General features: G+C 47.3%; 1 protein-coding gene across 1 annotated transcript; it reads right to left on the bottom strand.

Moving 5' to 3' along the window:
• Nucleotides 1-52: 52 nt before the first annotated feature.
• On the bottom strand, nt 53-13,753 carry CCDC92 (coiled-coil domain containing 92). The gene is made up of 4 exons (XM_066562340.1): nt 13,653-13,753; nt 3,561-3,697; nt 3,227-3,268; nt 53-2,680 (listed from the first exon to the last, which is right to left on the bottom strand). Exons 2-4 carry the CDS (start codon nt 3,688-3,690, stop codon nt 1,905-1,907), a joined length of 948 nt encoding a protein of 315 aa, XP_066418437.1. The 5' UTR covers nt 3,691-3,697; nt 13,653-13,753; the 3' UTR covers nt 53-1,904.
• Nucleotides 13,754-22,524: the final 8,771 nt, after the last annotated feature.

Below are 22,524 nucleotides of genomic sequence, written 5' to 3' on the forward strand. Positions count from 1 at the left end.
CAAACAGAGAGTAAATTGGTCCCACACACACAGAGACTAAGGTTTGCCTGGGTGGTTGTAAGAAATGTCTTTAATTGCCCAAAGCATCACTTCTGCACTGCCTGGAAGCGGTGCCTCCCACCAGCCTCCAACAAGTGGCAGGGTAGGTCACTCATACAACACATGACCATAAAAATATGGTGCCAACAACCAAAGTAACCAAACCAGCTGCTGGTTAACGCAATACACATAAAACCAGTAAACCTCAGAGTAACAACCTTGCTTTAACCAACCCCATTCTGATCCCTCCCCACCACTTGTGAAACAAATTCCTTCCACAGAGCCAGCAAGGTGCGAGGCTGAGGCGGGTCTGGGGCTTTGGGACAGCGAGTGCCAGAGGGTGCAGAGGGCAGAGCCTCGCCCGGGATCAGCCCTGCTGGAAGGGTCATGCTGCGGGAATCGAGCGGGACCGCGGGCGGGAGAGCAGCTCCGCCAGCCTGCCAGGCCTGGCCAGGGACGCTGACAGTGAGGCCAAGGCTCTGCAGGGACACACACCAACACAGCTGCAGAAAAAGCTTACAAGGGGCAAACTACAGCTGGCGAGGGGAGGGGACAGGGCAGGCAGGGATCCTTCATCAGCTGTCACAGAGAATACACGTTCCAAAATTTTAAAGGCACATCATAAGCTTAGCAGCATTTGGGAGCCAGTGTTTCTTGCTGGTCCTACTCAGAGGCTGCAGACAAGAGTGAAGCAGAGGTGAACAGAATGTAAGAAAAATGGACAAACTAGTGCTCCTATCCCAAAACTATATACCCTCCCAGCTCCTAGTTATGCCTTTCTTTCCTAGAAAAAAACAAAAAAAACGAATCAAGTAGTCTAACAGCTGTTGGGTCTACCTGCTACTTACTAGAAAGGAGTAGGGGAATCTGGTCAAGTGCAAGGCAAGTCCATCCCAGTCCACAAGGACAGAAATCAAGGATGCCAGGTTCTCCTGTATGGATCAGTTACATCACTTACAACTAAATACTCACATTTTAGAAGGGCAGCTCAGGTTTCTAGGCTGGCAGCAGCCAGCACTGTCTGATGATGCCCAGAACAAGACTAAGGGTTTTAGGAAACAAAAATAATCCCTTTACAAAAAAAGTGCAGGTTAGAGCATAAAGAACCATTTCCATATTGGATAGCCAGTTACATTTCCTCCCTGAAAAGGAGCTCTGAGCCAGTATGGAAGGTGCTACAAGTGCAGTGTACTGACTAGCATAAAATGTGTCGTGAAGCTATTTGATTAAAAAAACCCAAAACGATCCCCACAAACAACCCAGTGTTCATACTCTTTCTATGAGGGTTGTTAACCCTTTAAATGGTGCTTCCCCCACCCATATTTTACTTAAAGCCACAAACCAAAGTATTTAGGATTAATCAAGTAGTACTTGCTGGGGCTCTGGGGACGTCCTTAGGTCATTAAAGTGAACGTACACGTGCCCAACTTTCAGTGCTGCTGCGGCTGTGGCAGAGGTCAGTGATGGCTCTGGAGTGCTCACACACACAGTGGAGACAAGAGACCCCTGCCAGGTCAAACGTTACCAGCCCACAGGTGTGGCTGCAGCGTGAGGGAGGGTTGTTCTCTCTAAGAGCGCTCACTAACGCAGCCCGTGCCTTTGCCCACACGTGCAGGTACACTAAATGGAGCAGCACTTGGAAGCAAGCGGTCAGGTCCCCCTGATTTGGCCACAGCATGGAGTGGTTATATACCTTGCCATATGAACACAGTCCTAGGAGGTTTCGTTAGAGCAAAATGTATTAATGATGTACCCGGGAGGAGTTTGGCATGCATGGGGCATCAAAAGAAACTTCACCGCAGGTGCTATTTACCCTACAGGCTCACAGTGCATAACCAGCACAGAACAGCGCTTCCGCGGTGCTCTCAGACAGTTCTGTCTGTCCCCGAGTGCTTTCTGACCACTTTGCTTCCATGGACCTGATCCACCGCCAGGGTCTCCACCTCCTGCGGGGGCTGTGCGGGCGCGGCGTGGTGGATGCGATGAGCGACCCCGACGTGCGCCTTGTGCGGCTTCTCGCGGGCGGGGCTGTGCGACTCGCCGGGCGCGCGATCCGAAGGGATCGGTGGGATCACCAACGGCCTCTCCTTGATCAGATGCACCTCTGCCGTCTCCCTGGCCAGCAGGAAGGGCGTGGGATCGGGCATGGCATCCACGGGCTCTCGCAGCACCAGCTTGCGGCTCTCCGAGCCTATTCTGTAGGCCTCTTCGAACTCGGGGTTCAGCGGCGTGGACAGGCTCTTCTTCATCCTGCGCCGCGGCGTCTCGGGCAGTTTGTCCTTGGGAGGGGATGGTTTGTAGCTGGACAGCACGGGGCTGCCAGAGGGGGTCCCCTCCGAAGTCCCGCTGGCACTCATCAGCTTCTTCTTGGCTGCGTGCAGCTGAGAGGTCAGATAGGCAATCGTGCTCGCTCTCTGCTCCAGTTCACTGGACAACATATTGAGCTTATGGCTTTTCATTTTTAACTCTTCCAAATACTTCTTTTCTCTTTCTTTAATAGTGTTTTCCAGCACCATTATCATCGCATTCTTTTGTTCAAGTTCTTTCAACAATTCAGTGTTTTCAGCTTCTTTGATTTTCAGTTGAGCTTCAAGATCTTTGCACTTACTTTTGAGTTCATCGCTTCTTGAACCACCACTTTCTAGAAGAACAGGAGAAGCAGAAGTGCTTCAAATTAACAACAGCCATTATGTAAAACAGTACACTAGGGCTCCTCTTGCCATCTCTGAGAGGAATCCAAAAGATGAACTTTGGTCATCCCACACCATCCCTGATCCAAGGGGTTAACCTCAGGGAATTATTTTATTCCTGCTCTTTACCTGTTGTTAATGTAATACATATAAAATAACTAGGACCTAGTGTATACAAACACACATACATAAATAAAACTTTGTGGTTAATTACAGCACCAGCCCAGCTAAGTTTTAAAAATAGTCTCACTCTTCTGCCCCTAAAATTTGTGTCCTGTGTTCCCATATAGCAAGCAGGGAACTGTCTAGTGGAGTCAGCAGTTCCAGGTGCTATTCCTGGCTCTTTCACAGATTTCCTGTGTGACCTTGGGAAAGAATTTTTGACATTTACTTCATAAATAAGTAAGTCTGGAGAGTAGAAAAGAAAATACAAACATTGAAAAAAAATTAGTAAATTGAACATGAACATTAAAATAAAAAAGCCATGTATTCCTTACCTGATGAATCTGAACTCTTTACAGTCAGCTCATAGGTTAAATCTGAGGAAAAAAAATTATTTATTTTTGTTAGAACATCATAGTGGAGCCCATACATCACCTGGTGAGCAGATTTACATGACAGCTTTCAATAAATACAGAATTAACTCTTCCCACTGCCCAAAGCAAGAAGGGGACATTCACTGCAAATTAGCAAATATGTATAACAACTGAACAATCAGCTTTTTGAAGAACAAATGAAAAAAACTTGGCTTTGATCAGCCAGTTTGCCACGAGGTACAAACTGCAGGCCCTCAGTGCCCCCTGGGCCGCAGCCCCCGCCAGGAAGGGGTACCTGTGCAGCGCTGCTGCAGGCGGCGCAGCTCCGCGTGCAGCCCCTTCAGGGTGTTGGTGTGCTCCCGCTGCAGGAACAGCAGGTTCTTCTGGGCACTCTGCAGCTGGTTCTCCAGGGTGGAGGTGGCCATCTTCACCCTGCCAGGGAACAGACGTGGAATTGTGATGGTGAGTTACCTTGCACATATGGGGATCCTTCCCCTGCAGCCAGGATCAGCAGGAATGGCTGAATTCTACTGTTAATGCATTGATTGATGTGTGATCATCAAATGCCACAAAAGGTTTTTCTGCTTTAGGACTATTTCGATTACAAGTGCTCCAAGTTCATCAAAAGCCTAATTATACTGTAGGCAGGAGCAGGGAACCCATTTGTTTGGAGCTAACACATTTAAAGGATTAACTTCAGACAGTCTAAGTCATTAATCCTGTTACAAGTTAAAAGCAGAGTTCTGAGGAAAGGGCTACTGTGCCCATCTTGCTGAGGTTTCCCTTACCCCCAGGGACACAGGGACTGGTAAAATCCTTGGCAAGAACAAGGGAGAAAGCACTAAAATGCAGCAGCTCTAAGGAAAAAGGCAAAGCAGGGGTCTGAGCACAGCCAGGCTGTGCCATGGATATGGCTGCCATGGGTGCCCAAACTGAGATGTGGGCACTGGCACAAGGGAAGCTCTGGCTGCTCTTGGGTTCCCTCAACAGAGCAAGACAAGGATAATGCTTCACTCAAAGAGAAAACAAACAGATTTTTCTTGCTCAGGTTACGAGTACATGGAAACCTGTTCCACCACTGGGCTTCCCTTTACAGAACAGCCTTGTAAAAACAAGCCTTGGCTACAGCAGTGCTCACACCCAAAGATAAACACAGTTAACAGAATGATGCTGACAGACATCCTTGAAGACCCTTGTGCAGCCAGTAGGAAAGGCTAAATTCTGTTATATGTGCAGAAACCATCACAGTAATGAGGTTACAAGGATAAGTGAAGAGTCAGAACTCCTGTTGCCTGGACAACCACCTGCAGTGGCATTGCAACCATGCCTGGAACTATGGGACCCCACACGGCGTCCAAGAGAGACCTTAATGGGTTTGCCTTGGCAAGGCAAGTGTTAGCCATTGGGACTCTTTGGTATGGAGTCTTATGGCAAGAATTTTTTTCTACCAGTTTAAAATTGGTAGAGCATAAGCTCAGAGCAAGTGACACACTTTTGTTATCCCTAAACATATCACAGCCCTGTGTTTAATTTTATATTTTTAATCCCCAAAAGAACCCCAGACTTGGTACTCCTGCATCTTGGTGACTCACTAAAGCACCTGGGGATGTGGTGTAGAAATCACACACACAGAGCCCTCCTGATTTCATCAGTGACCTGGACTGACTTCATCTTCTACTGACTTATCCCTACAGAAACAAATATTTGGGTGTTAAAAAAATAAAATGAAGGTGTGAGAGGTGTTAAGAAATCCACTTCTGTGCAGGAGCCAAGCAGCCTGGTTACCTTGTAACAGGGATCAAGGATTAAGTTCAGTGCTCAGGAATGTGGGCAGTGGTGCCAACAGTGCTTTGTTGAGTGAATGGGTCATTTTACAATCACTACTGATAGCAAAGAAGCAAAAATTATGGACCAAACACATTCTAAAAAGAGATTTCTAGGGTGGTTAAACAAATTTTGCAACACCCCATCGTTGCCACTCTAGTGGTCCCTCGCAGCCACAGTGCTGGAGGGCTGCTGGAAGGGGCACTACCCAGTCACAGCAATTACTGTGGGGCACCATTAATTCTGAGGAGTGAGGATATTTAAGCTGTGATACATTTTTAAAGTGACATCCTCTGGCTTGCAAAGCTGACATCAGACAGACAGGAGCTTTACTGAATCATCCCATTCCTTCAGTGCTCATCCTGCTCTGATGGACTGAGCATGACAGCAGGATAAAGCCACAGCTGGAGCTCTGACTGTGCAGGACACTGAGGCTCAGAAGGGATCCTTAATCGAGGAATGTATTTCCCAAAAGAAACCCTAAGCTGTCATAGAAGTAGGTGAAAGAAAAGCCTCCACACAATAGCCCAGAGCTTCTGTTCTTACAATGGGTATTAATGGTGGCTTTACACCTGTAACTGTAACCTGAACAGGAAAATACTTGCCTGAATAGGAAAATATTTCATCACCAGCAACAGACAGTAACTGTTCATAGCTCAGTCCTTGCAAATAAACATGTTCATTAAAAACTAGTTCCTAAATGTTCCAAAAAAAAAACCAGAACAAGGCTCTCACTATTAATCTCCTCAATTGCTTTTTCACTTTGATCTCCTGCATCTGAAAGATCACACCAGGATTACCTGCTCTGAAGAAAAGAAATATAATCAGAGGCAAGTGAGTGTTATAGGCTTAGGAAGAAAATAAGAACTACCAGCACCAGAGCATCATCATCCCTGCAGCAGCACTAAGTCAATCAGTGAGATCAATTAAATCAACCCACGATGAGTTTTAGCTGCAGCCCCTCTGCACTAAGGAGTTTCCCACAACCCTCTGCAGCCTTTCTGTGCTTCTCTCCCTCAGAGCAGCCTGGGTGTCTGCTGTCCCCTTTCCTTCCCTGCAAAAACCACAAGAGGAACAGCAAATGCAGAAGTCAATGATGCCCTTTACAGCCCAGAAGAACAATCTCCACCTCCCACCATGGAAATTGGTGGAACAAGCTCCCAAACCTACCAGGCTCTGGCTGGATGCTGGCAGGTAAATGACAGCAGTGCTGGGAAGAACGCTGTGACTGCATACACAGCACAAAGTTCTGTCACTATGGTTTTCCCTCCTTCCCCTTTGTCTCCAAACAAAAATAAAAAAAAAAAAGTTTGCTATGTTCTTACACAGACAGAACTGTGCAATGCAGAGCTTGGCAAAGTCCCCTGGGAACGTGCACAGCATTTGGGAAGGATGACAGAACACTGAAGGGACACTGCAGTGTCCAGGGATGATGGTGAGGGTGACACACACCTCCTCTCTGGCAGCAGGAAAGGCCCTGAACACCAAATGTCCAACCTGTAGTGACAGAGGCTTTGTGCGGATTGTGCAATGCATTCCACCCTTCAAACATCCACAATTTCTCACTTCTCAGAACCATCACAACACCAAATGTTTCTATATATAGCTCAGAGATTGAGCTTCAATTCCTCCAAATGATGGATTCACAATTTCTCTTGAATAAAGCCAAGGAGGAACAAGTGGAATGAGTTAAACAGAATTCCCTTGGGAATGTTAAGTACAACACTTTAATCATGACTGCACCTTCCTAAGCCATCATCTTCCAGTAAAGCAGAGAAGGTAACTTCAATCATCATTCCTGCAAGCTCACTCTTTACAAGTGCATGTTCTTTTCAAAAGGGAATACACACACACAAAATCTTATATGGAAAAGGAAAAAATATTAAACAGGAGCTTTCAAAATGCAACTTAATGACATATTCACCATAAACAGTCACTAGCATTTTAACAGCCACATCTTGCCTTGCAGAGGATGTGCAAGCTCCAGGCCTTTTTGGATCTTAAGCATTTGGAGAGAGTTCAAAATGTTTCAAGGCAACAAGCATCTGGCTGGGTATCAGATGCCTTTGCACAAAATCAGAGCATCTCTGAGCCCTGCTGCAAGATAGGAGGAGGGAGATGCTAATCTCTGACCTTAGACACAAGTCCAAAGGATGGAACGAAGCCCAAACAACAGTGATTTAACATTTTCATTCCTGTTTGGTATCCACTCAACAGAACACAATAACCTCCTTTTACGTGCATGGGGTGACCATCACCTGAGAAGCTGCTTTAGCTCCCTGCCAACTCATAGCCTTGAAATATGTATGGGCAGACATTTTCCTCTCGACCGCTCACTGGCCAGTGCTCCATCAAAATGTAACAAAAGCTGCCAAAATGTCATTTGTTTGCTATACAAAATACAATTTCAAGAACTAAGTAAGGACAATGGATACCTCTTGTAAGAACCTCCAAAGTTTTAGCCAGACCCCATTTTAAAGATTGTCACTGAACTGAGCAAACACAGCTCTAATGCTGAAATTACTGACAGTCACTTTGTTGTTTGCTTAGATCAGCTCTCCATCTCCCAGACATAATGCCATCCTCAAAGTGTCTGCTCAGCTCCTTTCAAAGGACATAACAAAGGAGACCCTGCAGCCTCCACAGCCAACTCAAGGGCTTTGCTCTCCTTCTGCTTGGACATTTGTCTGAGTCCCCCACAAACTGATTCTATCACACCACTCCACTTCTCCTGAAGAAGATCCAGCAGTAACACAGCTCAGTGACAAACTGTTCCAGTTCCAAATTTCTGCTCACCCCTCATCCATCCATGTATCAGACTAAGCCAGTTCAACTAGCCCAGTGCTGCTAAGTCAAGCTTTTCAGACAATCCACTCAGCCTACACATCCACCTCAGGCCATCCCTCCCTTCTCCAGTGCTACCTTATCAGAAACACCTCTTGCAGCAACACCTCTATCCTCAGCCTTCTGCATTACAATACAACAATGCTTACACATCACTGGTGACCCACTAATTTGTTCTCATCTTTTCATTTGTGCGTTTTAAACCAAGCAAAATTAGTAGTTCTTTCCCAGAGACAATGGAGGGGAAGAAGGAACTGTGCCACTGTCCCCCCAGAGGAAGGACATGATTTCGCTTTCTCAGCTCCTTTTCCATTTCTACTGCTTTTGATGCTATTTCACTCAGTGGTTTCTCTGCCTGACTTTCCCATCACTTTCTGATCAGAGGCTGTGTAAACTCTTTATGGTTAACCTCGGAATGTCCTGCAAGCACACATTTCAGCATTTTAATAAGAAGATGATTTTTTATTACTCCTACAGCAGCTGGTATGGCAGCGGGAAGAATAATTGTGTGGACACCACCCAGGTAGCAATGATTTAATTCCAAAGGAACCAGCTGGTTCTTCTGCACAGAACTCACTGACTGCCTAGGTGTCTGACTGGAATAGCTCACATGGTGTTTTCTCTGTCCTTGAGACCACCCAACCCCAGAGCTGTCACAAGGGAAGAGATTAAAAGGAATCAGATGTTAAAATCACTTCTGTGACAGAGACTGTTAGAGAACCAAATCAAATGGTCCTGCAGTGGCATTTCATACAGACACAGTTATTATGACCAATACCAGGGTGTGCAAAGCATTGGCTGTACAGCTGTCAGGAACAAATAGCCTACTCTGGCAGGAAGCTTTGAAAATTACCCAATTTGAGCCTAATTCACTTCAGGGAGACAAAGAAAGCATTACCTAAATGACACTGACTACTTCAAAAGAACCCCTTTAACAAAGATGAAGTGACAATAAAAGCCCTCACAAGCAAGATTACATCTCAGGTAGAGGAACAGGTTGCTTCTCATCTGCTCTCTAGCACACACTCCTAAAGAATAGCTCTTCTATTTTATTCAGCCTTTCATTCTGAGGATAAACAATTTGTTATTTTAATATAACCTCCAGCAAAGCCACAGAATGCAAACTGCAGCCCAATCACAACCAGGCAGTCACAAAATAGCAAAGACACGTTAGTCTTTCTAGTAAACCAACTTCTTTTGTCAGAAGAATGACAAGAAAATTAATATTCAAATCTCCCAGACTAACACAATATCAGTGTTACACATAAACCTAAGCCTCATTCTATTTTTTTCCAAAGTCATTAAGAAAGTTCTCCCGCCTCAGTTAAAGCTGAATCAGGGCTGAAGTTAGTAAGGTGGGCTGTGGGTGGTTTTGGTACAAGGATCTATTAATAATAACTCCAAATTCATGCTTAGAGATAACACTATACTATGGAATAGTCATGGGCTTTTTTCACAGATCACATACTCACTTACCAACATTGCATGTCCTCTCTTAATTTACTGCCCTCTATGATCAAGAATGTGAGAATTGCACCAGAAATCGAAGAAAATGTATTTGTGTAATGTAAAAATTTGCTCTTTCTGAAGCCTGCTGAAACACAAACCAAAAGAATTACTAAGCTGGTTTCACATAACCAACTTGGCTGGGTTTTTTCCTGCTCCCAAACTCGACAAAAACCCATCACCACACAGACATGAGACCATTTCACCAGCCAGCCCAGCCATGACTTTGTCTCACCCATCCCACCCACATACACTGAGCAAGAATTCAGTGCTGCATTCCTGAAACGCTCCAGAATCACCTTCCTGGTCATTCAGTGACCCAGGTCAGGGAACTGGTACAGCTGAAAACAAACCCATTTTCCCACTGACTGTTTTCAGGTGGCGGGTTCACTGTGCAGCTCTGTAGATGCCTGGGGAAGGTGAAAAAAAATAAAAATGAAAAATAGAATCTGTAAGCAGGTCAGGGGGTGGTACAGACAGAACTGCTTCCTGCAGCAGCAGCAGCTCCAGGCACTCGCCTGAGCTTGAGCTGCATCAACTGCAGAAATTATGATTTTCAGAGGTTACCAGGGATATTTGTGAAACATGGCAGAAGGCACTGAAGCCTTACAGGAAGCTAAATCTGTCCTGAGAGATCATTTACAGAGAGCAGCTATTGCAAAGCAACTCTACAGAACTGCACAACTATTTCCAGGCAAATGTAACAGGCTGAGGAGATGCTTTTCTCTAATGCATTCTGTTTCATAAGGCATTGATTTTTATTATTTTAGAACAGCAGCTACCATCAACACACAAAAATTGGTCCCCGCTTTGCCAAAGGTTTTGAGAGCTGCTGATGAAGGAAATCTGGTAGTGGTGATGACCGATGTCCAATCTTTCTTAAGCAGGATTTTTTTGGTGTTAAATAGGATGCCAAGACAAAGGATCCCAAACAGAGGTGCTTTATACCCTCCCTTACATAACCCAGGTATCTCAAACGGAGACAATAAAGCCACACAGCTTAAACCGAGCTTTCCTGGGGCTGGAAAGGAACCAAGCAGACACACTTCCCTTACAAAGGGAACCTGCTGGTCCTGACATCATTCCCACGGCTCCTCCTCACTGATGGACTCCTCCCGAGCTCCACACCTCTGCTGCACAGAGAGGCGATCTGCCGTGCCTTTTGTGCCCTCCCTCCGGGCACCGACTCGGATTACAGGCAGCCACTGTTCCCTGGCGTATTTTCAGCCTTTCTGGAGACAGCTACCATTCTGTTCACAGACAAGCCATGGCATTTAACAGTTTTCGGTCAGTCCAGCACTGTTTTTTAAATAACACTGATTTTAAACCCTATCTCGCTCAATCAAATAATTAAAACCAACGAGCAGCAACATATTTTAACATTTTAAACACAAACCAAAGGTTTCCTTGGAGTAAAATGAAAACAAACATGTTCCCCAATGGCAGGAAAGAAATCACAGTCCAAAGAAAAGCCTTTTTTCAATGATTATTTAAAACCACTCAAATGAACAGCTTGCACAAGCTCCAATACTCTGAAAACATCCGTTTCAGCAATATTTTGTCATGCCTCTAACATCTAGTAGTAAATAAATTATTGTTCCTATTTATAGTACCACAGTCTTTAACATCACCAGGAGAAATGAGCTGGTAGATAATGGCAAAACATTATTAAACAAAATCATTCACTGCTCACGTGGAGATAGACTAACACCCATTACCACACTGCTGGACATGGTTTAGAGGGAGATATTTTGTACATCACTTAAAAATGAGCACAGAGACCAATCAGGCCCACATTCATTGATGGTGCTACAGCCAGACAGGGGAAGGGGATGGAACAGAGGTGAGGGACAGCAGGGGCTAACCAGGGGGTTGACATTCCCACTCTGTTCACACATAAATATGCATAGAAAGTATCACTTGTCAGCAAAAAAAATCTTCAGAAGGATGAAGATGTCTGTTCTCTCTATAAAATAAACTACAACTTGCTACCTTTTTTAAACTTTACTATGCAAAACGAAGTTAAACATGAACTTAAGTAAAATGATTAATATAGCAATCTTTTTATCCAACATGAAAACAATCCTTCAGTTTTGCTACTTTAAACTCTTGTTTTTTAAGTCACAGAACAGAAATGAGAGGCCTCAAAATTACAGCTGTCCTCCCTCTATTATGCTATTTACAATGTTGAATAAATATTTTATTTTACTTTACATTATGATCCACATAACAGCACCGGGGAGTTTGTGTTCTGCCTCCTGCAGTTAAAGGACTGACTAATGAGATAGATCTGGATGAACAAATATATCGCCCTTAACACCCACAGCCTCTTGAAGTAGGGCACGCTAAGGAACAGTGGGATTTTTGTAAAAAAACCACATTTTAAAAATAATTTTAAAGCCCTGAAAGTATGCAGCTGTATCTGAAATCTGATATAAATGAAAACAATTGTAAGAAATTAATTATTGCTGTTCTACAGTTTGCAAGAACTACTGGACTGGAAACTACTTAGAGTATCTGGATGGGTCATGAGACCCTTGACTTTTCTAAGGGGATGAGGGAGGAAACTTTACAGATATATTAAACAGAAGTATAACAAGAGGATGAAAACAAGGGGTTAGCATCAGTTTAGCCAATATTCTTTCTTTCCACTTAAGCAGCTGATACTTTCCTCTATTATGACTTTCCTATCTCCGCTTTTTACTAAAAATGACTGCTGTAGCCTCAGTACAACCAAGAGCTTGAAAAATCAACCATATTACAAGTCAGCCATTATCTGTGTATAAAGCACTTGCTTTAAATTGTCAAACCAAAAAGCAATGTGCAGTTTAAAAGCATAAATGTCAGTCTCCCAGAGGCTCAGTCATAATAATGCACTACAGAATTGCATTCACTAATGAGCAAATTATATGGGAAAAGGCACAGTATTTACAGTCACATCCATTTGTCTTTTATTTTTTAATTAAGGAGTATAATTGATATTGCAAAAGCTCAATACAGCTTTTTAAGTGTAAGCATCTTACCATCTGAGTAAAGCCAACAAGTACCCTGGATGCTTCCTATGCACCTGCAATGCAGATCAAAACAGACAATTCCACCCCCAGGGCTGCCTCAGCTTCTGTGTTCACATTTACCTTCAGTGTCTCAGCTTTACTCAATTTAATAAGGTGTGCTCAGGTACATTCCACTGCCGTCCAGGGCCCCTCCTTCCTCCCTGCTGTCCCACCCCATGTCCTGCGCAGGGAAACTGCGTCTGGAAGCATCTCCATGTCTGAAGACGCCCTGCACTTCTCTGCTGCCAGATCCACAGACGATAGGCGTTCTCCTCCAAAGGAAAAACCTCCTCCTCTCAATTATTCCCTACCCACTCCAAAATAAACACAATCCTCCCGTCCAGCCCTTTGCAGGCCCTGTGCTGCTCATGAAAACGACACTTTGTAAAGTGAGAAGGTGCGATGTTAAAAAAGGTGCGATGTTAAAGGCGCCTGCGAAGGATGAGGGAGGATGCGGTGTAAAAGCTGCCCCGGCGGGTGCGGGCGGCGCAGCGATGGGCGGCCGCTCTCCTGGGCCCTGTCTGGGGCACATCCCAAACAGAAATACCGACACGTCCTTGCCCCCGAACCGGCACAAACGGAGAGACAAGGGGGGTCCAGCGGGAAGCAGGGCAGTCCCTTCAGCCCCTGTGCCCCAGTGGCCGGAGCAGGCTCCTGGATGCGCTCAGGAAGCGCTTTGGTCCAGCGCCAGCGCCCGGCCCGGAGCCGCCCTGCGCGCACCCGCCGCGCTGTTCGCTGCCCCGCAACGGCCGCCCCGGCCCGGGGGGCTCTGCTCGGCTCTCGGGGGCTCTGTCCGGCCCTCGGGGGGCTCTGCTCGGCCCTCGGGGGCTGATCGCTCCCCCCCACCAGGCTATCTCCGCCCAGCCGAGGCGCGGCTCCTCCACCCGCCGCAGGTCCGGGGGCCGCGGCCGCTCCGCCGCCCAACGCGGCCGCGGGGCGCCCCCACAGCCGCGCCCGCCCCCACGGGAGGGTCCCTCGGCGGGCGGCGGATTCGTGTGAGGCGGAAAGAGGCCCCAGCAGCGATGCCGCCACCCCGCTCCCCACCCGGCCCCGGGGGTCGCGATGCCGCTGACGCCCCCTCAGAGCGGGCCGGGGCGGAGGGCGCAGCGCGCCGCAGCCCCCGCGCCTCAGCCGCCGCCCAGCCCAGCCTGGCCCCTCACCTGCTCGGCCCCAGCCGGGTCCGCCGCTCGCCCCGCCCGAAGGACCGCGGGTGCCCCGCGGGGCCGGCACTGACCGGCGGCGGCACCGGCACCGGGGGCGGCGGCGCAGGCGCAGGTGCGGCTGCGGCACCGGGCCCGTCGCTGTGGCAACGGGGGGACAGCGCGGCCCCGCCCGCCCGCGCGAGGGGAGGGGCGCGGCGGGAGCGCGCACGGGAGCGCGCACCTGGGAGCGGAGGAGGAGGAGGAGGAGGAAGGGCACCAGGTGTGTGGGAATGTGCTTTCCCCGGAGAGGCTGTCCTGGGTTTAAGCCCAGCTGGAAATTAAGCCCTACGCAACTCCCCCCCTCTCTTCTTCCCCCCTCCTGGTGGAATGGGGGGGAGAATCAAAAGTAAAGCTTGTAGGTTGGGATAAGAAGAGTTCAGTAATTGAAAATAAAGTGAAATAGAATAATAATGATAGATAATAATGATAATAAAATAAGAAAGGAAAACCACCCAAAACAAATGATGCACAATGCAATTGCATTGACTGATGTCAGACTGACCCTCCCCAAACCCAGATCAGCCCCCCGGTGTGGCTCCCCCAGTTATGCCACTGGGCATTATGTTCTGTGCTGTGGAATAGCATTTTGGCCAGTTCAGGTCAACTGTGCCAGCTTTACTCCCTCACCGTTTCTTTTGCAAACCTCCTCACTGGCAAAGCATGATACACAAAAAAGAAAAAAAAAAAAGAATTCTAGGATAAACAGAGCTTAACAAATAGCAAAAGAGTGTGTTATCAACACCATTCTCGTTCCAAATCCAGAACCCAGCACTGTGAATGACTGAGCTCCCCCCCAGCTGAAGTGAGGACAGAAGTGCACCAGGTGTGTCCGTGTGCTGGGAGCAGTGTGTGTGCATGTGTGTGTTGGTGTGCAGGATGAGGGGGCTGACAACACATCTGTGAGCAGAAGTTGTGTTGTGTGCCGCAAAGGATCATGGCAACACGTGTGTGGATGTGTGGGAAACAGCCTACCTGGAGTCTGGGGGTGTTTCTGCTATTGGCACACATGTTTGTGAGTTTTCCCCAAGCCCACTGAAACAAGCACAGCTGCAGCAGAGCCCCAGGAGAGCTGTGGGGCTGGAATTCCTGCAGCCTGTCCTGCTCTGCACTGTCATTTCTGCATTAATATATGAATAAATGTGACCTTCAGCTGCCCAACAGGAGGGTAGGCGCTGGGTGTGCAGCCCTACATGGTTGGACATACTCTGCATTTTCTCTACAAATCAATGTTGAAGATTTGGCACATGGCACTGGCCTGTGATTCTATCTCTGGCAGATGCACACAAGCATTTATGGATGCAGTGTCTTTTCTATGTCTGTAATGGAGATAAAATACTTCATTATAAGGGGCTTCAAAATTAAGAGACAGAAGCTTGGCTTTTTGAAGCAACCAACAGAAAAGGCCAATAAAGTTTCTAGAAATGAGAGATAATTTTCTTAGTCAAAAGATGCACTATGCACAGCACAAGGAAGTATTTCACAGCTTCACCAAAATCAAATTCAGCATCAAGCTGCTGACTCTGGCTCTACCTACCTTCAAGGTGATTCTGTTGTGTGTGAGGACACAGATGGATCTTTATGTACTTTGCACCTTGCAGCTCCTAAAGCCAGGGAAAAGGAAGCACAACATAGCCTAGAGGGAAATATTTTAAAGAAAATTCATTAGTCCTTAGTCAAAGCTAAAACCAAGGATGACCAGTTTTAAATGGTGTTTAGAAGTGAAAAGCCTGGTACAGGAGGAGATTTAGCTCTGCCAACAGCAGTGCAGGAGGGCCCTTCCATTTTATCCATCCAGCTTTTTATATAAAACATGGGCTCTTAATTTAGGATCCAGTTAGGTGACAACCTAGTCTGGGAAAATGATTCAGTTAGAACCTGTGCCAAAAGAGAAATGCATCTGCCATCTGACTCATCCTGGCAGGGAAGACAGAAGGATGTTAAATTCAATATGGATCCCTAATAACTGAACACAAATGAGGGAAAACCCCCATCTGTGTTGTTCCAAAGAAGGCTGTTTTATTAACAGGTCTTAAGACGTGACATTTATAGAACAGAAACATGTACCTGTACTCCATGTAAGGAAAACCTGTTGGAAACCAAGGGATAAAAATACATTCATTCAGAAATAAAACTGAAATAGTCCCTGAGCATTTTTTCCATGTGCTCCTGGTTTGTCTGAAATTTTCAGTTCTCAGAAGTTCCAGCCTGCAATTTGTCATCCCAATTTGTCACCCCTTAAAAGGCTGCTCTGCCCCTTGCCAGGTGAGCAGCACTGAGCTGCCCCAGTTTCTTCATGTTCAAAATGGAACATGAGCATGGTACTGATGTGGCATTAATGTCTGCAAAATTCTTTAACAATCCTGAAGAGGGGAGTGCAGTATAATACACTTACTATAACTGGAGGAAGTTCTGACCCCCATTGCAACCCCTGAACCTTGGAGATAGCCAGAAAGTCAAATATCCAATCCACCAAGGTGCAAACAGCAGGCTCTCAGATATGAGCATTTTGCAGTAAAATCTCACAATGTTTGTGGTCCCCCAGAATCAGAGATCACAAAAGCTCTGTCCTGATGTGCAGTGGTCTGTGGAGCTTCTTGCTGGCTCTCTGCTTTCCAGGTACCTCTCTCCTAATCTTTCTTTTTCTTGCTTTGTTTTTTAAAAGGCAGAGGTTCCAGGGAGAGGGGAGAGCAGCAGAGCTGGAAGCAGGAAGGTTTAATCGCCTCTCCTGTGTCCTGCACACGGATGTTGTTTCTCTTTGCTGTGCATCTCTAACATCAACAAGCACAGCTGGCCTGGTTTTGATTCCGGTAATGCAGATCTAAATCCAGGCACCCTCCACCCTCTAAAGCCAAAAGAGTTACTATTAATTAGATCAGCGTGGCTGAGATGAGAATCCGGGATTAGCTCCCCATTCACCCCGTCGGGAAGGGGGGCAGCTCGCTGGAGTTGCTGTCCCTCTGTCTGTCCCTCTGTCTGTCCCTCTGTGAGAGCAGGAGCTCACAGGCTGTGGGATGAGCTCCCTGCCCAGGCAGCACTGGGAGAGGGAGGGCAAGGGGAAGGGATTGTGCAGAGCCTTTCCCAGAGCTCGGTGGAGAAGAACAGCCAGCATGAAACCCAACCAAAATATTAAAATCTGGTGGGAGATGTGATCCCTCCCCATCTCAAAGGGGAAGATTTTAAAAATCAGAACCAAATATATGTAAGAGTGTGTGTAGAGAGAGAGAGAGCTCTAACAGTGGATGTTATTTTGCACCTCTGCTGCCAGAAAGACATCCTGGTGGAGGAGCATCAGTTAAATCCTCCCTGCCTGACCCCCTCAGTGGCACCATCCAAGCCAGCATTCCTCCCGCAGGGCTCTTCCTGAGCACTGCCTTTGGTCCCTTTGCTGCTCATTACTAACGGCCTCTAAGATAATTAGCAGTCATCAGATGAGAATTAATTTTTAACAAACTTCTCCCTGCGTGGGAGAGGGAGTGGAAAGCTCGGTGAATGGCAGGAAAAGTCTGTGCAGGGAGTGACGACAGGTCCTTTTATCGTCCTCCAAAAAACAGGGACATTACCAAGGATTTATTTACAGAAGCTGGGAGGAATAAGGGAGATGCTGTCAGCTCCTTAAGGCAGAGACTGGTTTTAGTTATTGTTTCTCCTTTGTTTGCACAACGCTTGGGCCAGGGGGCTCCTGGTACCAGAGGAAACCTCCTGCTGCAGAACCAGGAACATCTGATGGCAAGTGCTGAACATCTCAAGTGCTGAACCTGATGCCCAGACACCGACTGAGGAGGAGCAGAAAGCAGGTCAGGATCCAGGAAATGCCTAATCCAGCCTGACTGACAGTCTGGGGCTGGAGGAGCAGAAGGTGGGAGCTGCTGTGAGCTGTGCATGGAGGGAGGCTCAGCACACACGCCCTTCCTGCAGCTCAGCTGCAGCCTGGCTCCCCAGCAGGGAAATGGTGCTGAGCAGAGCGTGGCCAGCTGTGTCCCAGCTGTGTCCCAGCTGTGCCCCACTGGCCTGCACTGCCCTGGGGTCACGGCTCTCCAGCCGGGGGTGCTCTGAGCACCAGCAGTTGGTTTTAGTGGGAGACAGCATCATCTGCAAATAGCTTTGCTCTGGCTCCCTCAGCAGCAGGCAGCCGGCAGGGTTTTGCATCCCTTGGATCATATATTGCCCAGAAAGCTAATTTAGTGCAAGCTGCCCTTATCTCATCCATTAAATGTGCAAGTGAATTGACCTGCTCCCTGATCGTAAAACATTGCTACAATTGCTGGCGGGGAGAAGGCGTCAGCCCCTTACTCAGCTCCCTTATCGCCACTTTACCAACCAGACTCTTAGTAAATCCATTATTTTTTCAGCATTAATTCATGAGATGGCCATTAGCCAGAATTCTGTGACTGCACAAACAAGGGCAAAAGCTGTTCCCACCTTTCAATTATATCATGGGCCTTTCTCAGAAACCTGGGGAGTAAAGGTTCTCCTTCCAATCAGAACGGGTGTAATTAAGGCCCAGAGCAGCTTTCAAAAAGCTTTTCAACTAGACAGCTAAACTTAGACAATTAGTCCACAAAGGAAAAAGGACGAGTTGCAAATAGCCTAGAAATAAGAGCAGAAGAACAAACATTTTTTTTTTCCCTCCGGCAAAAGAAAACCTGTGAAATCTGTATTTTAATACTTTCACAAAAACCCCCCAAAAAATGAAGAAACACAGCCTGCAGCCTGCAAGCAATCACTGACAGGTTCAGATGTGCGTGCTCAGGCTCTGCCTACTGTATTCTATCAATGACCATCATGAAAAAACCACTGACCTCTGTGTTCCCAGGGAACCAAACACAGATCCCAATGCCTGTCAGCCCCCCTGGATGTGCTGTGGCCATTACCGTGCATTAGCGCTCGTCACACACATTTACACACGGACCATCATTGCTGCCTTTCAGGTCAAGGATGGAGCCGCTCTGGAGAAGCAGATTCGCAGTGGGAGATGTACCCTTGGGCCAAAGAATCATTAAATTATCAGCATCAAGAAACCTACTGCAATGTGACTTGACAGCTGGGCAGTACAGTTGTACAGTACGAGGCTGAGGCTGTTTACTCGGGATTTTTTAAACCTGGTCTACACTGAATTTTTTTTCCCCTCTCTGAGTAATTTCCCATCATTGCTGAGGCTGATCACCTTGCACAGCCCTCCATCACCTCCTCAAAATAAGCAGTGCCCATGGGAAGAGGGCTTTCAATCTGGCTGGACGAAGACTGAGAGAAATCATAGGAGTATTAACACTGGAAAATACCTAAATATAGGATTGCTTTTTGCTGAGATTCAAGGCATGGAAATATTAAATAACCTGCCAGAGCACACTGGGAAGCTGAGCTACATTGCCTGAGGGCCTGCCTCACATTTTAAGAGAGATGATCTCTATTCCTGTGGAACAGAATATGCTCACTGTTAGCTCGGGAAGTACAGATGCCTGTAATCTGTCTTTTAAAAAGGGCTTTTAATGACCAGGAAACAGCACAAAGATCTGAGCTCGCTTTATAAACCCAAACCACGTCGTGCCTGTAAGCACAGCATTCCACCTCCCCGCAACTCAGCTGCTCCATGGTCTCTAGGTGAGGGAAAAGAAGGGAGTTTATTTTATCTTCCCTGACGGTGGCTGGTAATGACCTGCAAATTGGTGTCATGTGTGGCTTTTTTAATATTTTTTTTTTGTTTTTGCAGCCTGTAAAACAATTAGGCCTGGTCCCCAGTTGGAGTTTTGCTCCTTGTGTCTGGGAGGGTTTTTTCTTGCTGCCGGGGAGCTTTGGGTATCTGGGAGTTGTAAAGATGTCTGTGGTTTTATAGCTAGATTTTTACAAACCTCAGGTTTGTATTTTTATTATGATTGCTGCTGTGAGGACATTAAAAAGAAAATATCGTGTTTCTCTTTGAGATTACATTTCACTCTGTTGATCTTTCTCCTGACATTTCAGGGAGTTGGGGGATACTGGCAAAACACGCAGGGTAAGCAAAGGAGATCTCCTTCACCCCAAATCCTACCTTTGCCAAACTGGGGAGGCACAGGAGGCTTTCATTTATTAAATTAACATAGACTTGGGCTGGTGAGAAGCAGTGGCTGAAGAGAGCAGGGCTTGCTGTGATGCTAACAGCCCAAGACAGAGCCATTTTCCCTCTCCTGTTAGAGCTGCTAAATCTTTTCCCAGCCTTCTTTTTTGCTCAGCCAAACCTTATCTAAATATTCTGTTCTTGGGGCAACAGACAAATTGCACAGCTGTTTAACTGTCACTGTTTCAGACCTGTTTTCAGACTGCAGGGTTGTGTTTCAGATTGATTAAGCAAATGATACACAAAGAGGAAATCTCTCGTTTCCATCTCTTAGCTGAGACTAATGGTGAAGTTGAGATGTAGAGATGTGCTGGCATTTGGCTGCTGTAGAGCTGCATCAATTCTCTGCTCTCACTAGTCAGGGGAATTCTAAAATCTTTTCATCTTGCCTTAAAGATACAGAATTGGTTTCCATCAGCTTGCTGAAAGAACCCAAAAAAGGCACGTAGAAACCTGCAGACTTGAAACCCATGGTCAGTCTCAGCTCGTATATTTTTATTATGTTCATTTTCAAAGGACTCCAAAGAACTTGGCAGCTATTAAGGAGGTGGTGGTAGAGCTGTAAATTACATGGCAGTGCCCTGGAAAGAGCCGGTTTCAGTATTTGGAAAGAAGAAAGCTAAAGTCAATTTACTGTATGAGCTGTTGCAAACACTCAGACCTTCTGATTGATAGGATGAAGATGGGAGCAACTTAGGACAGAAGCATTTTTGATGTTGGGAGTTATCCTGGATTATTTATTATCAGAGATGGTTCATTCCAGGCACTGATAATGACAGTGCTGTAGTCACCAAGTCTCAGCCTTAAATAAACTATTTATGGGTGGCATTAAAATGCTGTTGCTCACATCCTCAATGGATTTGGCCGGGATGGACTCTGAGATAACACTGGGATGAGTGGCTGCTTGACAAATTGTTTGGAGCCTCTGCAGGGTTCAGGGTGCTGGTTTTCCTCCTGCTCTGTGACCTTTAGCAAGGCAGTTCCCTTCTCTCTGCCCACCTCCTGCCTGGCTGGGACTGCCTCAGGCTGTACAAATCTGCAGCGCCTGGAACAGCAGGACAGGGATGTTGGTAGAGGCTTCTTGGCAGCAGAGGGATGCCAGCAGCAGATAATCACCAACTGGAGTCATCGGGTTTGCATAAACACAAAGCTGCTCCCTCGGAGACAGTCTGTGCCCTGAACAGACTCTCTGGGCCGGCTGTGAGTCCCTGCTGACAGCAGATCTGTCCCCGGGGCTGGTTCCTCCCTGGGGCACGAACAGTGCCGGGCTCTGGGGAATGTTTGTGAAGAAAACCAGAGAAGATATAAAGCTTTGTTTTTTGTTTTGTGTTTTTCCATGCAGGGTACGGTGGTTTGGCATCTGTCGGGCAAACAGATTAAGAACAGATGGGGGAAAATGTGAAACCCCGTTGATCTCTAAGGGATTATTTCAGAAACACGGGGAACAAACGTATGCTGGATTCTGGCCCCTGCTCTTATGTCCTTTCTGCAGGCACTGCCCCAAAAGTGTTTTGTGCTGATGAACTGTGCCTTGGGCACCTCCAGTCTGCCCCTCTTATACTGCTGCTCCCTTCCAGCCCCCGCCTCAGGCCTTACCTGGGCTGTACCAGGGACCTGCTGGGGGTTCCTTCCCCGCACAGTGAGAAGGGCTGCACCCTGCCCTGAGCCTGCAGGCACAGAGACCGTGACCCCTTCCTTTGTCCATGCTGGAGGTTCCCAGCTCTGACTGTTGGTTTATTGTCCCTCTTTACAGCCAGCTCGGGTCACCAACATCCCCGAGCGCGTCCCCGATCCCATCCCCGAGCGCGTCCCCGAGCGCTGCTGTTCCGCCCGCAGCCAGCAGAGGGCCCCCGCCGCCCGCGCACCGCGCCTGCCCTGCGCTGGGTGCGGGCAAAGGTGGGAATGGATCAGGAATTACTTGGGAATAGTTCGGGAATGGGTCAGGAATGGGTCGGGAATAGATAGGGAATTATTTGGGGATAGTTCGGGAATTATTTGGGAATAGTTCGGGAATTCTTCGGGAATGGGTCGGGGTGGGCCCCACACGGGCGCCGGGACAGCGCGGGATGGACCCGGAGGAAAAGTAAAAGTAAAACCTCAGGGAAGAGCGAAAGAAGTGTGCAGCGACCTTTGAAAATGCTACACCCACTGCGTTATGTAAGCTCATCCAAGTTACATCTCATCAGTGAGCACTCATCTCTCTAAATCCCCCCTTCTTTAGGGACCTGGGACCCACAGAGAGAAAATGGAGTCAGAATAATTTAAAGCTATGTACACCACATCTGTGCTCAAGAAATAAATCAGTACCTCAGTTCCCAAGTGGTGCTGTGGGAGATGCCCATGGTGCCTGGATGAGCCTGGGTTTTGGTCAACTGGCTACCAACTGGCTACCCCTTCCCTTCTGACTGTCCCCTGTGTTGGAGAGAAATATGGATTTTACTCCTGGCCCACAGAGGAAATCTCGGTTTTCAACGAGCCATTGAGCAAAATACCTGGAGCTGGAAAAGGAATACAGAGAAATGTGCAGAGAAACATACCTAAGTCTGGGAGAAAATACTGCTGCCTTTCACCACAAATGGGCCCCCATACAGCTCTCCTGAGGAATATCTGGATAACGTGGAACCTTCCAGGCATGGCAGCAGCACTCTGTGGGCTGTGTGGTGCTGGAGCTGAGCCTGGACGTGGCCTGTGGACTCTGCACCTCACTGGGGGCTCCCATGTCCACCTTGGCTCTTGCAG

Source organism: Molothrus aeneus, chromosome 18 (genome assembly GCF_037042795.1).
Source record: "Molothrus aeneus isolate 106 chromosome 18, BPBGC_Maene_1.0, whole genome shotgun sequence".
NCBI lineage: Eukaryota > Metazoa > Chordata > Aves > Passeriformes > Icteridae > Molothrus > Molothrus aeneus.

What these genes read in the sequence shown, in the direction of transcription:
- CCDC92 (XM_066562340.1), bottom strand. Translation starts at nt 3,690, where the DNA reads ATGGCCACCTCCACCCTGGAGAACCAGCTGCAGAGTGCCCAGAAGAAC. An exon ending in CCTGCAGCAGCGCTGCACAG is followed by an intron (nt 3,269 to 3,560) that starts GTACCCCTTCCT and finishes TTTTTTCCTCAG; the next exon opens with ATTTAACCTATGAGCTGACT. An exon ending in AAAGAGTTCAGATTCATCAG is followed by an intron (nt 2,681 to 3,226) that starts GTAAGGAATACA and finishes CTGTTCTTCTAG; the next exon opens with AAAGTGGTGGTTCAAGAAGC.